The sequence below is a fragment of the Hemiscyllium ocellatum genome, unplaced genomic scaffold (assembly GCF_020745735.1).
Source record: "Hemiscyllium ocellatum isolate sHemOce1 unplaced genomic scaffold, sHemOce1.pat.X.cur. R, whole genome shotgun sequence".
NCBI lineage: Eukaryota > Metazoa > Chordata > Chondrichthyes > Orectolobiformes > Hemiscylliidae > Hemiscyllium > Hemiscyllium ocellatum.
In genome coordinates this window covers 908657-929791 of record NW_026867602.1, presented here as the reverse complement: position 1 = coordinate 929791, position 21135 = coordinate 908657, and the positions used below count along the sequence as shown (strand labels likewise).

Sequence of the window (21135 nt, the reverse complement as noted above, 5' to 3'; positions counted from 1 at the left end):
GTGACAGCACACACACTCCCCCCCGTGATCCCCCTCTGGGTTACAGCACACACACTCCCCCCAGTGATCCCCCTCTGGGTTACAGCTCACACACACTCCCCCCAGTGATCCCCCTCTGGGTTACAGCACACACACACTCCCCCAGTGATCCCCCTCTGGATTACAGCGCACACACACTCCCCCAGTGATCCCTCCTCTGGATTACAGCGCACACACACTCCCCCAGTGATCCCCCTCTGGATTACAGCACACACACTCCCCCCAGTGATCCCCCTCTGGGTTACAGCACACACACTCCCCCCAGTGATCCCCCTCTGGGTTACAGCACACACACTCCCCCAGTGATCCCCCTCTGGGTTACAGCACACACACTCCCCCAGTGATCCCCCTCTGGGTTACAGCACACACACACTCCCCCCAGTGATCCCCCTCTGGATTACAGCACATATCTCCAGTGTTCCCTAACCAGAGAACCGGGAGGAACAGCCAACTTGCTGAAGTGATTGTTGTGGAGTGTGCGTGCATGTATTTCGGGGAACTCTTCCTACATTCCTACACAATGACTGGTGGCTGTATCTTTGCTAAGTGACTTTTGCTTAGATCCCAAATGTAATAGTTGTGTTTGTTGGGAAGACAGGTTGTGTTAGTAATGCTGCTGCTTGGTTAGCTCAGTAACTGAGAGAACATGATTTTATATTTTAATGCTGAGGATCACAGGAGCGGGAGTGGCAGGGGGGGTCGGCAGGAACTACGTCAGTCGCAGTGCTGCACTTTAGAAACCACCTGTTTGCACCATGCGTACGTGTTTCACTGTCAGTTGGGGAGTATCCCTGGAGTTTCTCTGAAGGGGAGTCCAGTGAGCAGCTCCTACCTGAAAGCGGCCAGTCTGTCGCGGCATGGTCAGCTGACTGTCCAGGAAGACACTGAATGAGCCACCTTGCTCCGAAGGGCTTGGATCGACAGCTCCCCTGGTGCTCCGACTGTCTCCAGCTGCACCAAGCACAAAGATATTAAAAAGGAGGGCAATGGATGCACACTGGAGCCCAAAGCCTACTGGGGTGGTGCGAGAGAGGGCTCCTGATTGCACAGCCAGCCCAACGGCATCTTTGCAGCGCCTGCGTCAAGGGAAGCAGCGGTGTGTTGTGAGCACTCCAAGTACCTCGACCCCACCCCGCAGGAGCAGCAAACAAGGGGGTGGGGGGGGGAGCACCAGCTCCTGCTCAACCCCCTTCTCAAGCCACCCATCCCCAACCAACCCACCTCCCACACACACACACACCAGACCGACCGCGAACAACATTGGCCGCTCCTCCAGTGTCAATCCAGGGGTCCGATTATCGGTGTAGTGGACAGCGAAGAGGGTTACCTCAGATTACAACAGGATCTGGACCAGATGGGCCAATGGGCTGAGAAGTGGCAGATGGAGTTTAATGCAGCCCCTCACATTTATCTGAATTAAACTGAAGAGTATTGAGTACAGGAGTTGGGAGGTCATGTTGCAGCTGTACAGGACATTGGTTAGGCCACTGTTGGAATATTACGTGCAATTCTGGTATCCTTCCTATCGGAAAGATGTTGTGAAACTTGAAAGGGTTCAGAAAAGATTTACGAGGATGTTGCCAGGATTGGAGGAATTGAGCTACAGGGAGAGGCTGAACAGGCTGGGGCTGTTTTCCCTGGAGCGTCGGAGGCTGAGGGGTGACCTTTTAGAGATTTATAAAATCATGAGGAGCATGGATGGGGTGAACAGCCAACTCTTTTCCCCCCACGGTAGGGTGGTTTAAGGTGAAAGGGGAAAGATTTTAAAGGGACCAAATATTTCCTGACAGAAGGTGAAGAAGTGGTGGAGGCTGGTACAATTACAACATTTAAAAGGCATCTGGATGGGTAGATGAATAGGAAGGGTTTGGAGGGAGATGGGCCAGGTGCTGGCAGGTGGGACTCGGTTAGGTTAGGGTACCTGGACAGCATGGACGGGTTGGACTCTCGGGTCTGTTTCGGTGCTGTCTGACTCCCTCTCTAATGGGGGCACTGTGCGAGCCATCTTTACGCCATGTGGAGAGGGGACTGCAGCGAGTCAAGGTGACAGCTCACCGCCTCCACCTTCTCCAAGGGGCAATTAGGGACATGGGGTTGGGGTTGAGGGCAACGACGATAAAAACCAGCCCAGCCGCACGACACATTTTTCAGGCCAGACAAATGGCAAACTGATCCCAGATGATTCCTCGGAGACAGACCACCGGAATCGCTTCGGGATTCTCCACTGGTTAGTAGATACTCGCGACCTACTGCACCAGCCCCCACCCCAACAAGGATCTGGAAATTAACCAGACCCCACCCCAAACGACCCCCACTTTAATCAAACAACGCTTCACGTCTTTCAGCAGGTTGAAGGCACATCCATTTCTCTGCCATTCTACGTTAGCCTGTCACAACAAACTCTTCCGCAAATTCAACACCCAACTCAATGAGGAGATGTGATTCCCACCAAACCCCCACGGACCTTCCAGATACAGCCACAACCTCGAGGGAGGACTGCAAGGTGGCGAAGCAACCTGGGGGGGGGGGGGGGGCTGTGCCAGCCAACGGAATCAGTCGGAGTCAGTGAATCACCATCGGGTCCAGAGGAAGAGATGAGGTAGGAAAGATCCCTCTACGCTGTCCCCCATCAAATGCTCCCATGACAAGGACAGCACGGGGTTAGATACAGAGTTAAGCTCCCTCTACACTGTCCCATCATACACTCCCAGGGCAGGGACAGCACGGGGTTAGATACAGAGTAAAGCTCCCTCTACACTGTCCCCCATCACACACTCCCAGGGCAGGGACAGCACGGGGTTAGATACAGAGTTAAGCTCCCTCGACACTGTCCCCCCATCAAACACTCCCAGGGACAGGGACAGCATAGGGTTAGATACACAGTAAAGCTCCCTCTACACTGTCCCCCATCAAACACTCCCAGGGACAGGGACAGCACGGGGTTAGATACAGAGTAACGCTCCTCTACACTGTATCCCCACATCACATCCTCCCAGAGACAGGGACAGCACAGGGTTAGATACAGAATAAATCTCCCTCTACACTGTCCCCCCATCAAACACTCCCAGAGACAGGGACAGCACGGGGTTAGATACAGAATAAAGCTCCCTCTACACGGTATCCTCACATCACATCCTCCCAGAGATAGGGACAGCTTGATTGGAGGGTGGAAATCCGAAAGGAGAACAGGGTGTGGGATGTGGGGCTCACGGCGTCCAGTGTAACCCTTTGATAAACTCACAGACCATGGCATGTTTGCTACCTGACAGCTAACTGGGTACTCACCCAGCTCAGCTGGGGTCAGGCTTCTCCTGTGAATGGGAGGAGGTAGTTAACAAACACAGGAGTTAAAAGCCACAAGGACAGGCCGCACGGTCGAAATCCGTATTCCCTTGGGTAGCAGGGTTCACAGAGCTCAAAAACAAGAAGAGGCAAAACCAGCAGATTCTGGAATCCCAGCCTCGAAGCGGAGGGAGCTACGGGCCTTCAGTTCGCCAGGCAACAGGAGTTGGAGTGGGTCCTGTGGCCCTACAGGCCTGTTCCACCTTCCAATCAGGTTTCTTCCGTGAGGTCACCTCTCGCTCTGCAGAGCTCCTGCGAGGGGAGGCCCCAGCTTCCATCTCTCTTTCCAGACGCTGCTCAAGCGTCCTGCGACATGTTCTCCGCCCGATGCCTGCAGCCAAGGGCGTGCCAAGCTGGAGGGCTCCCGCTAAAAACCCCCAGGACCAGACATAGGAGGCAGGGGAGGGGGACAGGGAAAGGAAAATGCGTGCGCACCTCCCTGCTCCCCTCTGACCCCAACAACCCCCCTCCCACAGTGCTTTCCTTTCCCCAGTTGGTTTCGACGAGGAGTTCAAGCAAATCAGGAGGAAGAGAAAGAAGGACCCCCGTTCGGTTTAGTTTGAAATCCAGACCGCGATGGTTTTACACATAGACGGTGATTCAAACACGGCAGCAGCAGTGGGTGAGGGGCTGGGGGAAGGGGGGCACTGGAATGCCACAGTCGGTGCGAGGTTATTGAGTTGCCAGTCAGCTTGAAGGCTCTCAAATAACCAGGCTACATCTACCTACCAGCAGCTAGCCACCTCCTCCCTGCCTGCTGCGTATACCCTACCTTTGTGGGCTGACGAGCTCTCCAGGGAGGTGACCGGCTGGAGCCACCTTTCAGCCCATCTCTTAATTCTGATCGCCCTGGACTTCCTACCCCTAGCATTTTTGACATTTGAGCCCGGTTTATGACTAGAAGGAGGTATGGCATGATATCCACCTCCACTCTGGTGCTGCGCCGCTCCGCTGGGTGGTTGGCAGGCCTGGGTCCCAGGCTCCGACGGCTCAGAGATGCTCTTCTCAGGCTGCTGCACAGGATGCTGCAAGGAAGGAGAGAGAGTGAGAGAGTGTGAGAGAGTGAGGGGGAGAAGAGAGACAGGCTGGGGGGGGGTTGGGGGGGAGGGGGGGGGAGGGGGTGAGGGAGAGAAGAGAGACGGGGGGGAACGAGACGGGGGGGTGGAGAGAGACAGAAGGGGGGGTGGAGAGAGACAGAAAGAAGGGAGAGAGAGAGAGACAGAAAGAAGGGGGGAAAGAGACAGAAAGAAGGGGGGAAAGAGAGACAGAAAGAGGGGGAGAGAGAGACAGAAAGAGGGGGAGAGAGAGACAGAAAGAGGGAGAGAGAGAGACAGAAAGAGGGAGAGAGAGAGACAGAAAGAGGGAGAGAGAGAGACAGAAAGAGGGAGAGAGAGAGACAGAAAGAGGGGGAGAGAGAGACAGAAAGAGGGGGAGAGAGAGACAGAAAGAGGGGGAGAGAGAGACAGAAAGAGGGGGAGAGAGAGACAGAAAGAGGGGGAGAGAGAGACAGAAAGAGGGGGAGAGAGAGACAGAAAGAGGGGGAGAGAGAGACAGAAAGAGGGGCAGAGAGAGACAGAAAGAGGGGGAGAGAGAGACAGAAAGAGGGGGAGAGAGAGACAGAAAGAGGGGGAGAGAGAGACAGAAAGAGGGGGAGAGAGAGACAGAAAGAGGGGGAGAGAGAGACAGAAAGAGGGGGAGAGAGAGACAGAAAGAGGGGCAGAGAGAGACAGAAAGAGGGGCAGAGAGAGACAGAAAGAGGGGCAGAGAAAGAACGAGAGAGAAAGAGAAAAAGAGAGAGAAAGACAAAGAAAGAGAGGTGAGAAAGGTTGGCTGTTCAGAGATGGAGGGGTAAAAAATGAGGTCTGCAGATGCTGGAGATCACAGCTGCAAATGTGTTGCTGGTCAAAGCACAGCAGGTTAGGCAGCATCTCAGGAATAGAGAATTCGACGTTTCGAGCATAAGCCCTTTACATTCCTGATGAAGGGCTTATGCTCGAAACGTCGAATTCTCTATTCCTGAGATGCTGCCTAACCTGCTGTGCTTTGACCAGCAACACATTTGCAGAGATGGAGGGGTGCCATGGGAAGAACGGTGGCGCATTGTGATTGCTGTGGGGATGGGGATGGGGATGGGGATGGGGATGGGGATGGTGGGGGGGGGGGGTGCACAGAAACACCCAGACCTCCTGTTGGTCCCTTTACAGCCACTTGAGACTGACAATACCATCTTTCACTGTGGCAGGTGGGAGGACAGGGGGCCAGGTATTAGAGATATCGGTGGGTTTGAGCTACATGGAGAGGCTGAACACTCTGGGGACTGTTTTCCCTGGAGCAGCGGAGGGTGAGGGAGCGACCTTATAGAGGTTTATAAAATCATGAAGGAGGGGGATGGATAGGGTAAACAGACAAGGTTTTTTCCCCCCTGGGGTGGGGGAGCCCAGAACTGGAAAGCAGAGGTTTACAGTGAGGTGGGGAAAGATTTAAAAAGGATCTGGTGGTGGTGGGGGGGGGGGGGGCTTTTTCACGCAGCAGGTGGTGCTAGTGGTACAGTTACAACATTTAAAAAGGCATCATGGATAGGAACGGTCTCAAGGAGAAATCCAAAGTGTCTAGCGGATTGCAGGCCACTGCCTGAAGTTGACAGCGGCTGTCTGAATTTCAACTCAACAGGCAGCAGCCAGGATAGAAAGCTAGTCTCAGCAACAGCGGGCACGGGTGTCAAACCATCAGTGGAGTGCTGCAGAGCGGAATCCTGGTGTCCACACCTACACGTGACTACAGGCCTCCCCCGAGACTTTCGTCACCAGCCCAGGTGAGACAACTCACGACAACCCCGTGCTGTCCCTGTCCCTGGGAGTGTTCGACACAAACAAAAGGTGTCCCCCTCCCATCAAACACTGCCAGGGACAGCACGGGGTTAGATACAGAGTAAAGCACCCTCTACACTGTCCCCCCATCAAACACTCCCAGGACAGGGACAGCACTAGGTTAGATACAGAGTAAAGCTCCCTCTACACTGTCCCCCCATCAAACACTCCCAGGGACAGGGACAGCACGGGGTTAGATACAGAGTAAAGCTCCCTCTACACTGTCCCCCCCATCAAACACTCCCAGGGACAGGGGCAGCACGGGGTTAGATACAGAGTAAAGCTCCCTCTACACTGTCCCCCCATCAAACACTCCCAGGGACAGGGGCAGCACGGGGTTAGATACAGAGTAAAGCTCCCTCTACACTGTCCCCCCATCAAACACTCCCAGGGACAGGGGCAGCACGGGGTTAGATACAGAGTAAAGCTCCCTCTACACTGTCCCGCCATCAAACACTCCCAGGGACAGGGACAACACGGGGTTAAATACAGAGTAAAGCTCCCTCTACACTGTCCCCCACATCACAGCACGGGGTTAGATACAGAGTAAAGCACCCTCTTCACTGTCCCCCCCATCAAACACTCCCAGGGACAGGGGCAGCACGGGGTTAGATACAGAGTAAAGCTCCCTCTACACTGTCCTCCCATCAAATACTCCCAGGGACAGGGACAGCACGGGGTTAGATACAGAGTAAAGCTCCCTCTACACTGTCCCCCCATCAAACACTCCCAGGGACAGGGACAGCACGGGGTTAGACACAGAGTAAAGCACCCTCTTCACTGTCCCCCCATCAAACACTCCCAGGGACAGGGGCAGCACGGGGTTAGATACAGAGTAAAGCTCCCTCTACACTGTCCTCCCATCTAACACTCCCAGGGACAGGAACAGCACAGGGTTAGATACAGAGTAAAGCTCCCTCTACAGTGTCCCCATCAAACACTCTCAGGGGCAGGGACAGCACAGGGTTAGATACAGAGTAAAGCTCCCCTACACTGTCCCCATCAAACCCTCCCAGGGACAGGGACAGGAACAGCATGGGGTTAGATACAGAGTAAAGCTCCCTCTACACTATCCCCATCAAACCCTCCCAGGGACAGGGACAGGGACAGGGACATGGACAGAGTGAAGCTCCCTTGGACACTGACCTCAGCCCTGGGATTGAGAGACAGTGAATGATTTCGAGGAGGAGGGTATGTGTGCGCTGGCCTCTCACCTTTTCGGGCGGACTGACAGATGGGCACCCAGCCGAGGGGTTGCCTGCCTCCTGGCCGTTGCGGTTGGCAGACAGAGGGGAGCCCTGCTCCGGAGGTTCGCAGCGTGGCTCCTGCTCCTGCTCCTGGGGCGGTCCGGCCTCCGAAGCTTCATTGGGACATGCCGGGCGCGGTGAGTCGGAGGCACCGGGCTCCGGGAACAGCAGCGTGCGCAGCTTCTCATCCAGGGTCCTGATGCGGTTGTCGGCGAAGCCCACCTTGGGAGGCCTCTCGCTGTCCGGCTCGGGCGCAGAGAAGGAGGAGGAGGAGGAGGACGACGACGAAGACGACACGGAGGAGGAGGGAGGGTCCCCTCCGGGTGGCGCAGACGGGCAGCTTTCAAGGCTCTGCACTGGGTGCGGGGTGGTGCTGTTGTCGGCCGCTGGGCAGTCATCACCGCTGGAGGAGGAAGATGACGATGAAGTGCCACAGGACCGTCTCACTGTCTGCTCCGGATGGACTGCACTGCTCACCGAACAGTCCAGGGGAATTTGCTTGATGTCCTCCAGAGAGTTGGAGCTCGTCAACTGGATCGGTTCTTGGCTGAGATTGTCCGCTTCTGCGAGAACAAGGCAAGAGTTAGTTTCCCGGGTGCCTTTCGGCTAAAAGGAGCAGAGGGAGCTTTACTCTGGAGCTAACCCGGTGCTGCCCTGTCATCATGGAAACAGGCCCTTCTGCCCAACTTGCCCAAGCTGTGCTGTTTTCACCATGAACCTAATCCCATTTGCCGGAGTCTGCTCCATAACCGGTACAATCGAGTTCCTGTGAAAACCGTCCCTTCAATAACAAAATTGCACTCGACCCCACCTCCAACTCAGGTAGCTCACTCTCAGCACCCCGTGTGAGAAACAAAACGGCCCCTTTTGATCCATTTATACCTCTCTTCTCTCACTTTCAACCTCTGCCCTCTAGTTTTAGACTCACCGACCACACAGAAAAGCTGCCTCAGCTATGGCCCTCATGACTTTCTGTGCCTCTGTGAAGACACCCCCCTCACAGTCTTCTGCGCTCCAGGGAGTGAAGTCCCAGTCTGTCCAACCTCTCCTTACAACTCAAACCTTCCAGCCGAGGTAGCACGCGAGTGCACTCCCTAACTTTAACAATGTCCTTTCGATAAGAGGGTGGCCAGAACTGCATCCAGTACTCCCAATGTGGCCTCACTAACGTCTTGTCCAGCTGTAACATGATGTCCCATCTCCTACACACAGTGGCCTGACTGGTGAAAGCTAGTACGCCAAAAGCCTTCTTCACAGCCTGCCTACCTGTGACTCCATCTCCAAGGAGCTATGAACCTGCACACCGGAATCACTGTTCTAGGGCCCAACCATTGGCTGGGTAAGTCCTACCTGGTCTGCTTTACCAAAATGCAACACCTCACATTTCTCTAAATTAACCTTCATATGCCACACTTAAGCGCACTGTCCTGGGCACGTTTGGTGGGGACAGTGGAGAGGTAGCTTGACTTTCAGCTTCAAAGAGTGGAGGGAGCCCTTACTCTGTATCTGAGCTTTGAGAACCTTCTGATCATGAAGAAAGAGAGCTCTAGCCCAGAGAATTGCCTTGGCATTCTCAAGCATTGCCTTCCACACCCAAACCAATCTGGTGTAAAAAATAATGCTCTCTCAGATGGGACTTGCCGCTGATGGAACAGAAAGCCGGGCGGGGGGGGGGGGGGGGGTGAACCACAAAGAGGAGCTGAACCGTCAGCTCTCGATTTCCCAAGCCGCACTTTCCCAAAGCCAAAAGCTCCACTTTCAGTCTGTCTGGAGACATCGACGAGGCAGGACAGCATTGCAGCCTTGAGGGGTTCGGCGGGTCCTCTCTGACACGCGGCCGCCTGACTGCTGTTCACTCGGGGTGCTTACCCGCCTCCGTCTGGGTCTGAGTCTGGGTCGGTGGGCCCTGCTGTGCTGTATCCACCTGCCCATCCGCCTCGCGGCTCTTTATCGTCTGGTTGATGAAGAATCGCCAGCGGCCGACAGAAGAAGATTGCTGGATTCCTTCACCTGAAACACACAAGAGGTTGGTGAGTGAGGAGGAAGCGTGAGACGGGGAGTTAGCGACAGGACCTCAGACCGGGATCAGGCATGAGTTACGTCAAGGACTGCCCACTTCCCCCGGTCTTCCAGGAACTTTGAACTGGCACCTCCTTCCTATTCCTGATGATGGGACTGTGCCCCAAACGTCGACTCTCCTGCTCCTCAGATGCTGCCTGACCAACTGTGCTTTTCCAGCACCACACTCGCGACTTTGATCTCCGGCATCTGCAGTCCTCAATTCCTCCCTCATGGATGCCCACCCCATGATTAAACAGCCACTCATGGCAGTTGCCACTTCACCCGCCCCATCTCTGCTTGGGCTGTCACACGTCAGTGTTTGGGGGGGAGCAGGCAGCATTTTGCGAATGCCGCACAGCAGCTGCTCCCATCCCATCAGGAGGCTTCCAATCCCCTCCACCCACCATCACCCCTTCTCCCTGGACAACCGTTGTAATGCCGCGGAGCCCGCCACCAGATCTGGGGAGGAAGCAGGGAGCTCAGCGTGGGAACCAGAGTCCCGTTCTCCCACCTCCCCTCACCATCAGCCAAACAAGGGTGGCAGCAGACAGAAACAGGCCAACTCTGTGTGGAAAAGGAACGAACTGGGGGCGGGGGGGGAGAAGGGATAGAGACAGGCATGTACTCGCAACGCTCGCTCGCCACCGTGACGGCGTAAAACACAGAGGGACGGACGGGCGGACGGACAGAGCAGGAGCCCAACTCATCGGAGGTTCAATTCTGCAGTACTCACCGCATGTCTGAGAGACTGCTTGGCTCATCTGCAACTGTTCTGCACCTACGTGCTAAACCCACAGAAAAAAAAAAACACGGGTTAATATCCAAGCCAGCAGCTGAAAGCAAGCTCTCTCTCGCTGTTCATTTTTGGAAGAAATGACACTCATCTTGAAGGGTCTGTTTCTGTGCTATACATCTCCATGGCACTAAAACAGCAAGCAAACCTTCCATTACATTGCCTTTTATAGAATCCCTAAAATATAATTCCAACAGTGTGGAAACAGACCCTTCAGCCCAACAAGTCCACATTGACCTCCAAAGACTAACCAACCCAGACCTATTCCCCCACCCTATTATCCTATATTTACTCCTGACTAATGTACCTGACCATACCTGAACACTATGGAACAATTTACCCTGGCCAATTCACTTAATGTGCACGTCTTTGGACCGTGGGAGGAAACCGGAGCACCCAGAGGAAACCCACGCGGACACGGACAGCAACTGCAAACTGCACATAGACAGGTGCCCGAGGCTGGAATCGAACCCGGGTCACTGGCGCTATGAGGCAGCAGTGCTAACCAGTGGAGGGACTGAAGTGAAGTAAGTGAGGCTGGGGAGGGTTGTTGAACAGAGACCCCGAGGGGTGCAGGTATGGGGTTCAATGACAGTTGAGTCACAAATAAACAGGGTGGTTAAGAAGGCAATTAGCATGCTTGCCATCATTGTTCAGACCACTGTTTATAGGAGCTGGGACGTTATATCAAGGTGTACAGGATGTTGGTGGAGCCTCCTCTAGAGTACTGTGTCCAGTGCTGGTTGCTTGGCTATAAGAAGGATGTTATTAAATTGGAGAGGGTTTAAAATAGATTGAGAAGGGTGTGACCAGGAATGGAGGGTTTCAATTCGAAGGATAGGCTGGAACTTTTTTCCACTTGATCGTAGGAGGCGTGACCTCATGGAGCTTTATAACATCATGTGGGGCATTGATAAGGTGAATAGCAAAGGTCTTTTCTCTCGGGTGGGAGGGGGGTTCAAAATAAAAGGAGCAACATTTTCACACAGTGGTGGTTCACTTGTGGAATGAGCTGCCAGAGGAAGTGGTAGATGTGGGGACAGTTAGAACATTGAAGAGACATTTCGACAGGTACATGAACAGGAAGGGTTTAGAGGGATAGGGGCCAAACACAAGCAAATGGGACCAGTCTAGTTTGGGAAATTTGATTGGGGGGGGGGGGTTGGGGGTAGAAACGAAGTGCACTAAAGGGTCTGTTCCCATGCTGTATGACTCCCAGGACACGACAGTACACAGGGTTACATCCAGAATAAGGCTCTCTCTACACTGTCCTCCCCATCAAACTCTCCTGAGACAGCAGGGACAACATGGGGTTAGATGCGGGTTAAAGCCCCTGGGATTGTGGTACAGTTGAAGGTTTGTTTAACAGATAGAAAACACAGGGAATTGAGAGGTAATTTTCAGCAGAACAGGAGTAGCACAGTGCCACACAGAACGGTGCTGAGGGATTGGCTATTCACAATCCAACTCAATGACGTTATCGTGGCAAGGTAGAGAACAACGATGTGAAACATGCAAAGCTGCCAAAGGGATTAATCAGTAAGGCGATAACGAACTACTGGGCAAACGGGATACTGTCCACTCTGTTCAGGTTATGAAACATCAACTATTTTCAAAGTACAGTGAGACTAGGAAATGTTCATTCTCAGAAGGAATTCCTGGCATTCACAGAAATTTAACAAGCAGCTGCGACCTGATAGTAGGAGGGCAAATGGGATGGAGGGCAAGGGTGAGAGCGAGGGCAAGGGCATCTCGCTGCAAATATATATAGGTCTTTATCTGAACCGTACCTGGAACAGGGCTCAGTTTGACCTCCCTTCCCATAAAATGTAATTCTGCAATACTTTTTATTTTGCTCAAAAACTGCATGAATCCATGTCAGAGTCTGTAAATCCGTTTTTTAGATTAGAATCAGTCTGAACGTTGGGGCACGTTTCGCCTCACACAGGGCACCTTACACCTTAAATGCTTTATCTGGGCCGACATGACACCAATTGTTCAAGTTCACTCGAGAATGTAACTTGAAAAAGGTTCAGCGATTTACACAGGATAGAAGTGAAGCCAACATGTTCATTCGAAACGATGAGAGACTTAACAAACAATCCAACTCGTTTTCAATATATAATTTCAGTGACATCACACTGCAAACATTTGCTCTAAATTCTGTGCCTTACGATCTTATACTCCATAACCACCTGACGAAGGAGCGTCGCTCGGAAAGCTAGTGCTTCCAAATAAACCTGTTGGACTATAACCTGGTGTTGGGTGATTTTTAACTTTGTACACCCCAGTCCAACACCAGCGTTTCCAAATCATGTCAGAACTAAGACATTAACTTGGAGAGGGCTCAGAAAAGATATACCAGGATGTAGACGGGAGCGGAGGGTTTGAGTTATAAGGACAGGCTGGGACTTATTTCACTGGAGCGTAGGAGGTTGAGGACTGACCTAGGAGAGGTTTATAAAATCATAAAGGGTATAGATAGGGTTCAGGGCAGACTTCCATTCCCTAGAGTCAGGCATTCCAAGACAGGCCATTTTTTTTAAGGCGAGAAGAGAAAGACTTTTAAAAGGCAATTTTTTTTTACGAAGAGGGTGGTTCGAGTGTGGAATGAACTACCTGAGAAAGTGGTGGATGTGAGTACAATTACAACCTTTCAAAGGCGTTTGGGTACGTACATGAGTAGGTAAGGGCCCAACCTCAGAAAGTGGAGCACACTCGGTCGGCGGGTTGCATGCAAAGCTGTGATTGTTCACAGAATCCCTACAGTGTGGGAAGAGGCCATATGGCCCATCAAATCGGTACCAACTCTCTGAACAGCATCCCAACCAGAACAAACCCTTTGACGCTATCACCATAATCCTGCATTCCTCATGGCCAATCCACCCTAACCTGCACATCCCTGGGCACTATGGGGACAATTTAGCACAGCCAATCCACCCTAACCTGCACATCCCTGGGCACTACAGGGACAATTTAGCACAGCCAATCCCACCCTAACCTGCACATCCCTGGGCACTACAGGGACAATTTAGCACAGCCAATCCACCCTAACCTCCATATCCCTGGGCACTACAGGGACAATTTAGCACGGCCAATCCCACCCTAACCTGCACATCCCTGGGCACTACGGGGACAATTTAGCACGGCCAATCCACCCTAACCTGCACATCCCTGGGCACTACAGGGACAATTTAGCACAGCCAATCCACCCTAACCTGCACATCCCTGGGCACTACAGGGACAATTTAGCACGGCCAATCCCACCCTAACCTGTACATCCCTGGGCACTACGGGACAATTTAGCACGGCCAATCCACCCTAACCTGCACATTTTTGGACTGTGGGAAGATACAGCCGGAGGAAACCCCCGCAGACATGGGGAGAATGTGTAAACCCCACACAGACAGTTGCCAGAGGCTGGAATCAAAGCCAGGTCCCTGGCTCAGTGAGGCAGCAGTGCTAACTACTGAGTCACCGTGCAGCCCTGAATCGATTGATCGAGGGACGAGGCAGAGAGTGTCCAGGTGATGCAGGATACCAGCAGGTTCGCCCATGAATGATAGAGCAGGCTGGAGGGATGGTTCTGCTGTCGAAGTGTACTGCACTGCAAAAGCACAGCATCTGAGGAGCAGGAGAGTTGATGTTTCGGGCATTAGCCCTTGATCAGGTGTAAGCCCCTGAACGTCGACTCTCCTGCTCCTCGGATGGTGCCTGAGCAGCTGTGCTTTTCCAGCTCCACACACTTCCATTCTGATCCCCAGCATCTGCGGTCCTCACCTTCTTTTGGATGGTCCTCCTGGCCAGCTCAGGAGAATGAGCAGGAGTGAAGCATTCCAGCAAAGCCAGGGAGAGATGGGGGTGAAGCCCAGGCCGGGCAAAGCTGCCATACTCACTGCAGCGGCGTCCCCTGTTGGAGGCCAAACCCTGGTGGGTGTGGGCTTGCACTCTAGTTGTCACTATCCCTAAGATGATTTTTTTTGGGGTGAAGGTTGGGAACAAGGCCGGAAAGCAGGAGGGGAAAAGGAAAGGGGTCACCGTTCTCTCCAACCCCTCCTGAGAGAATAGGGAGGGATAAAGCCCTATCCAAGTGCCATCCAGCCACAAGTGCGGCATTTTTCGGAGGTGCCAGGAGACCTCGTGGGTCGAGGCTGATACAGCGACATTCTCCGGATCGCGGACACACTGTCTCGCCTCGCTTCGCAGCGACACCGCTCCGTTCTGGGTCTCTCTTGCCACTTGCTCAGACTTACCGCCCCGCTGTCGGACTGACCCAGGTCCGCTGGGGGGTGATGGGCAGCCGTGTCTGTGCCCCGCTCTCCCTCCACTGGGTTGCTCAGCATTTCCTGGGAAGTCGCGATGATGGCCCGCATTTCCTCGATGAACTTTGGCTTCTGGACCTCCAGCATGAAGTTACTTTCCACCTGCAGCAAGGAGTCGGCATCCAGTTAGCAGCTGCACGCAGGGGAGAGGGACGCTAAAAGAGACTTTTACGTGCCGGGGGAGGGGGTGGGGGGAGAAATCGGCAGCAGAATTGTGGGGGTGGCGGCAGATAAGGAAGGCAGGCAAGTGGATTGAAGTGGGGGGACAGGCAGAGGGAGAGGAGGAAAGAGAAAGACAAGACAGAGAGCAGGGGGTGCAGAGAGAGCAAGGGTGGGGTGGAGAGCAAGGAGTGGGGTAGAGACAGCAAGGCGGGGGGCAAGACAACGAGAGCAGGTGCATGCCTGGGGTTTGGAGAGTAAGACAGATGGGATGCCAGGGTGCTGGGGAAAGAGTGAGGCAGTAGAGTTGGAGAGAGCTGCAGGTGAGGTGAGAACGAGAGGAACAGAACGAGAGAGGGGTGTGCTGAATCAGTGGGACACTCGGTGAGCAGACTGAGCAACCACTAAATGGCAGTAAAGGACAGCAGTACAAAGGAGAACGACACAGGTGAACACCAATGTCCACTCTCAGCCGTGTGACCAAAGCACTGACCGACACGTGTGCCGCACAAGAGCCTCAGAGGCGGGGAATGTCCGTGGTCAGAGGTGAAAGGTCAGTGTGACGAGCCACCGATGTTTTCTGCTTCAAACTCACTCACCATGTAAACAGCTATGTCTTCAGGGTCATCGCCGTCCACGTCAAACTTGAAGGTGACCATTTTGTTATTGTGGGTCTCAAGCTGACACTCCACCAGATTGTCTCCGACATCGGAAACCTGCGGGAAAGCAGTGCAGGGAAACACCGAGTGAGTGAGTGTTCCAGGGGGCCTTCACCTTTCCACATCCAGGAATATCGCCACCCGGCTCACTGCAACTCCGACCGGTAACGACACACACACGGGCAGGCACACAGGCAGACAGTGTTACCTGGGTGGGATTTGGCCCCAGAGCTGAATCTCAGAAGGTTACAGAAGGAGAGAGAACACCACGTTGGCTGGTTATCGAGGAGGCGACAGAGATAGGGAGGGGGTGTAGGAGCTGGAGGAGGGGACGGAGATAGGGAGGGGGTGTAGGGGCTGGAGGAGGTGACAGAGATAGGGAGGGGGATATAGGGGCTGGAGGAGGGGACGGAGATAGGGAGGGGTGTAGGAGCTGGCAGAGGGGACAGAGATGGGGGGGGTGTAGGAGCTGGAGGAGGTGACAGAGATGGGGGGTGTAGGAGCTGGCAGAGGGGACAGAGATGGGGGGGGTGTGGGGGCTGGAGGAGGTGACAGAGATCGGGCGGGGGTGTAGGGGCCGGAGGAGGGGACGGAGATAGGGAGGGGCTGTAGGGGCTGGAGGAGGGGACAGAGATAGGGAGGGGTATAGGGGCTGGAGGAGGTGACAGAGATAGGGAGCGGGTGTAGGGGCTGGAGGAGGTGACAGAGATAGGGATAGGTGACAGGAACAGGAATGTTGAAACATCACTGGAACGTGAGACAATGCTGATCAGCTGCAGACGGAGTGAATGGGAAGGGGGAATCGTAACAAGAGGGCTGAGTAGTTTTGTTTCGGGTTGGATGCTGGCATGGGGAGAGGAGAAAAGACCTGGGGCTCCACCAACTCAAGCTGTGCTTCTGCACAACGTTTAGTCCAAGACCCAATGGTGTGTGTGTGTTCTGAGCCGACAAATCGAGGATGCACTGAGATCTCTTAAGGAATTAGTAACATCGATCAAGAGAAAATCGCTCCCCTTGAGGCTGGCTCCTTCTGTACAGAATTTACCAGGACGTTGTCAGGTGTGGAAGGCTTGGGTGACAAAGACAGGTTGGGTAGGCTGGGGCGTTTTTCGCCGGAGGGCAGGTGGTTGAGAGGTTTGCCTTATTAAATAACGATGGGCAGAGATAGAATTAATGGTCGGTGTCTTTTCCCTAAGGGGGTGAAGGATTTCAAGATTAGAGCGCACATTTTAAAGTTGAGGGGAGAGAGTGGCGGTTGCAGATACAGTTACAACATTTTAAAGACACTTGGATATGTCCATGACTAGGATATGGGCCAGGAGCAAGCAGGTGGGACTGGTTTAGTTCGGGGTTAGGTTTGGCATGGTCTGGTTGGTGTGTCAGGTCTGCTTCCATGCTGTATGACTCTAAGTCAGACATCCACTGTCCCACAAAAGAGAAACCTTCTGAAGACACTGTTTAAAGTTAAGACCTTCCAAGGAAGGGGAGGGGGGGGGGGGTGAGTAGGTCAGGTTCGTCACCACTGGCGTTCAGAAGAAAGATTTTTTTTGGTGGGGATTTGTTCGGGTGGGAGCTTAGAGCTCGGAAACACAGCAGATACAAAGTAGGAAAGTATCCCTCTGGAGGGTGGTGAAACCACGGGATCCTCCCTCCCATGTGCAGAGCTGTGAAGGGGGGGGGGGGGGGGGGGGGGGGCGAGCTTCTTAACCATGGAGTGGGGCGGTGGGGTGAGAGACAGGAGAACGGAGCCTGACCTGCTGTGACCTCAGTGAATGTCAAGACAGGCTGGAGGGGGCTGAGCGGCCTCCTCCCAACCTGACAGCAGCGGACAGTAAGGACACAAAATCGATGCTTCGGGGTGGGGGTCCACTGGAGTCAAGACGCTCGCTGTTATTACTGGAAGGGAACTGGATGTCCTTACCCGAATGGCCTCCTCCAGTTCCCACTCATACAGCACAGAAACAGACCCTTCGGTCTAACTCGGCCGTGCCAAACTCTTATCCTTCATTCACCTCGGTCCATTTGCCAGCAATTGGCCCATAACCCTGTAAAACCCTTCCTTCTGATGTCCCCAGCCAGATGCCTTTGAATAGCTGTCACTGCACCAGCCTCCACCACTACCTCTGGCAGCTCATCCCATACACACACCACCCTCGGCAGGGGTAAACACTGCCCCTCAGGTCCCTTTTACATCTTTCCCTTCTCACCCTCAACCTGTGCCCTCGAGGATCCCCTCAGTGAGGAAACAGGCCATTTGCTCCGATGAGTCCACACCAACCCTCTGAAGAGTAACCCACCCAGACCCATTCCCCGACTATTGTTCGACATTTACCCCCGAGTAATGCACCTAACCTACACACCCCTCAACACCATGGGTAATTCAGCATGGTCAATTCACCTAATCTGGGCTCCCCCACCCCAGGGGGAAAAGACCTTGTCTATTTACCCTATCCATGTCCCCCCCTCATGATTTTATAACCCTCTAGTTCTGGGCTCCCCCACCCCAGGAGGAAAAGACCTTGTCTATTTACCCTATCCATGTCCCCCCTCATCATTTTATAACCCTCTAGTTCTGGACTCCCCCACCCCAGGGGGAAAAGATCTTGTCCATTTATCCTACCTATGTGCCTCATGATTTTATAAACCTCTAAGGTCACCCCTCAGCCTCCGACGCTCCAGCCTATCCAGCCTCTCCCTGTACCACAAATCCTGCACCCCTGGCTAACGACCTTCCTGTCTTTTTATTTTGGTGGCCAGGGGTATAAAGAGGGAACTCGGGGTCAGGGCTGACAGACAGATGGATTTGCAATGCAGAACAGCCCCAATTTCACAGGAACGGTGCAACAGATCTGCGGAGCCCGTCCACGTCCCAAACCGAGATCAGCACCTCTCCTCCCAAACCCGAGAGGAGTCTCGGGCCGCCCCGGGATTACCTGCAGGACGGTCAGCTGGAACTTGGTGGACCTGTCCAGCCGTTCCCGGGCACACGATGTCCTCCGCAGCGGGGTCTTCGGGGCTTTCTCTGGCTTGCCGTTGGCTGGATCGCTGCCGTTGGAGCTATCCTTGACGGGGGTCTCGGGGGTCCCACTGAGGGGGGAAACAAAACCAAGCAAAAAAAAACAAAACATAAAAACGCTCCGAGCACAGGCCCCGGCCCCCGGCCCCTCCAGAGACGGTAAACGTCTGGCTACCGCTGACTCCAAGGAGTTGGCTGAGCGCGAATTGGCTTCCGTGTGCGTCACGCAGAACAGGAGAAGCTGGGGATGTGAAAGGTGTTCAGACAAATCTTCTCTTCCCTCCCCCACCCCCCAAGAGCGTAACTCGATGGATTCTTCGGTGCTCAGAAATGTAGGGGTGGTGCGGCTGGAACGCAACGGCATGGGGACTGGAGGGGGGAGGCTTAAGCTGCTATCATCTCACACCTAAATCGTTGGGTGTTCGCGTCGTTTTGTTCGGAAGAGCGGTATTTTTTGACGGAGAGCCAACCTCAGCCACTGTTTGGGGCGACATGAAATCGGCAGGCTGTACTGGGGAGGGGGGAATCACCCGCGTCTCACCCACAGCTGCTCCCACCCTCCCGCCCCGAGCGATGACACGGCAGAGCCGAGATATCTGGGGAGGGGGAGAGCATAAGGGCAACGGCGCTCGTGGTTGCGGAGAACGGTCCCTACCCGAGAGAATCCTGCACGTGTCTTGCCGGTCGCTGGGGGTCAGGGGTTGCCTGGTGCGGTGTGGGCTGTAAGGGAGAGCGAGAGGGTGAATGAATCATTCCTAAGCCGCTGGCGGAATTTAACAGCAGTGACCAAGAGCGGGAACCGAGAACTCGCCCTGGCAATGATGACCGAAAGGGCCAGCATCAATCGCCCTGAAGTCCTGAACTCTCAGGGGGGAAATGTGCCCCCCACCCTCATCCAGTCTGGCCTACACAACTCACCAAGGACCCACAGTGACATGGCTGACTCTTGAACCATCCCCTCAAATGACCCAGAGTCTCGGCCTGTCCTACCATCAAGCAGCCACGAGTCAGTGGGGTGATGGAACAGTCCCCGCTCGCCTGGATGGGGTGGCTCTGATAACACTCAGAGAAGCTCAACACTGTGCAGGACAGAGCAGCATCCCCCCCCCCCCCCCCCCCCCCACCCCATCCCAAATCAACACACTAACCCCCCAACCTTCAACATTCCCTCCGCCGCCAGCGATCGATAGGAATGCTCGGCTGAGCTTCAAATCTTCTCATGCACAGAGGCAGCAGTGTGTCCCGTCCACAGCAACTTGCCAAGGACACACCGACAGCATCTTCCAAACCCGCCCACTCCACCACGCTCCCCGGGAAGAATGCAGATGCAGGGGGAATGCTACCTGTTTGCAAGTCCTGCTCAACGAATCTCTCCCCCCACCCACCCCCCACCCCCCCAAGCCACCCTGACTCTGGACAACACCAGTGTCGCAGGATGAAAACACCAGAAGTCCCTACACAGAGTTCACTGTACAAAGCTAAAAATCACACAATACCAGGTCATAGTCCAACAGGTTTATATGCAATTAAACCTGTTGCTGTGTGATTTGTAACTTTGTACACCCCAGTCCAACGCCAGCGTCTCCAAATCAGGAGGTGAATTTGGGTGAACTGACACGACAGTCTGAGGTGACGACTTGCCCCCTGGGTGAGGGGAGGGTGGAGTTCTTACCGCCACAGATTGCGGGTAGTTGCTCATCACTTGCTGTTGCTGTTGAGATGGCTGGTGGCTGAGGGACACGGGATGGGACTCCACACTCGAGCCCGAGGAGAGGTGCTGTGGGCACAGGTTTTCCTCAGAGACCACAGCGGGCCCTGCAGCTCCTGTCCGCGGGTCGGGCCCCAGGTTGCTGTCTGTGACGGCGTCCACTGGGAAAGGGGTGGAATCGGAGAGAGAGGAAAAATAAAACAGGGGTTAATCAGAGAGAGCTCTGACGCCATTCTCACTGACAGGGAATGGAGTAGACCAATCAAAAGGTAGAATGGCCTCCTCTTCTCCTTGGACACCACCTGTCTTTTACTGAGGTTACAGCCTGAGCTGAACTACCCATAACCACATCCATCCCACATCGCTGAGTACGATGGACCATTAGCCATTCTCCCAGACTGACCCGACCACAACTGATGTTCGCAGGAAGGCATTCCAACTTGATTCACCCATGATCTTCCTTCATCGAAACCATGCAGTGCAAACAGAGGCTATTTGGCCCATCAAGTCTGCACCAACCCTTCAAACAGCATCCCAGCCAGGCCCAGGTCCTCACCCTGTCCCCCATACCTGTATTTATCATTGCTGATCCACTTAGTCTGGACATGTCAGACACTACGGGGACAATTTAGCACGGCCAACCCACCTTAACCCGCACATCCCTGGGCACTACGGGGACAATTTAGCACGGCCAACCCACCTTAACCTGCACATCCCTGGGCACTACGGGGACAATTTAGCACGACCAACCCACCCTAACCTGCACATCCCTGGGCACTACGGGGACAATTTAGCACGACCAACCCACCCTAACCTGCACATCCCTGGGCACTACGGGGACAATTTAGCACGGCCAATCCACCCTAACCCGCACATCCCTGGGCACTACGGGGACAATTTAGCACGGCCAATCCCACCCTAA

The 21135-nt window shown here is 54.2% G+C and overlaps 1 protein-coding gene across 4 annotated transcripts in view; it reads right to left on the bottom strand.

Moving 5' to 3' along the window:
• The window catches only part of LOC132809054 (serine/threonine-protein kinase WNK3-like), an 81862-nt gene that overhangs the window by 12017 nt on the left and 48710 nt on the right, over positions 1-21135 (bottom strand). For all 4 annotated transcript variants that reach the window (XM_060822438.1, XM_060822440.1, XM_060822441.1 and 1 more), the window contains exons 9-18: positions 20178-20374; positions 19161-19225; positions 18423-18576; positions 15430-15546; positions 14603-14773; positions 10290-10341; positions 9365-9505; positions 7463-8058; positions 4307-4406; positions 872-990 (exon numbers count right to left, since the gene is read on the bottom strand). In XM_060822438.1, the coding sequence (XP_060678421.1) occupies positions 872-990; positions 4307-4406; positions 7463-8058; positions 9365-9505; positions 10290-10341; positions 14603-14773; positions 15430-15546; positions 18423-18576; positions 19161-19225; positions 20178-20374 (1712 nt within the window). The remainder of the gene's footprint in view (positions 1-871; positions 991-4306; positions 4407-7462; positions 8059-9364; positions 9506-10289; positions 10342-14602; positions 14774-15429; positions 15547-18422; positions 18577-19160; positions 19226-20177; positions 20375-21135) is intronic.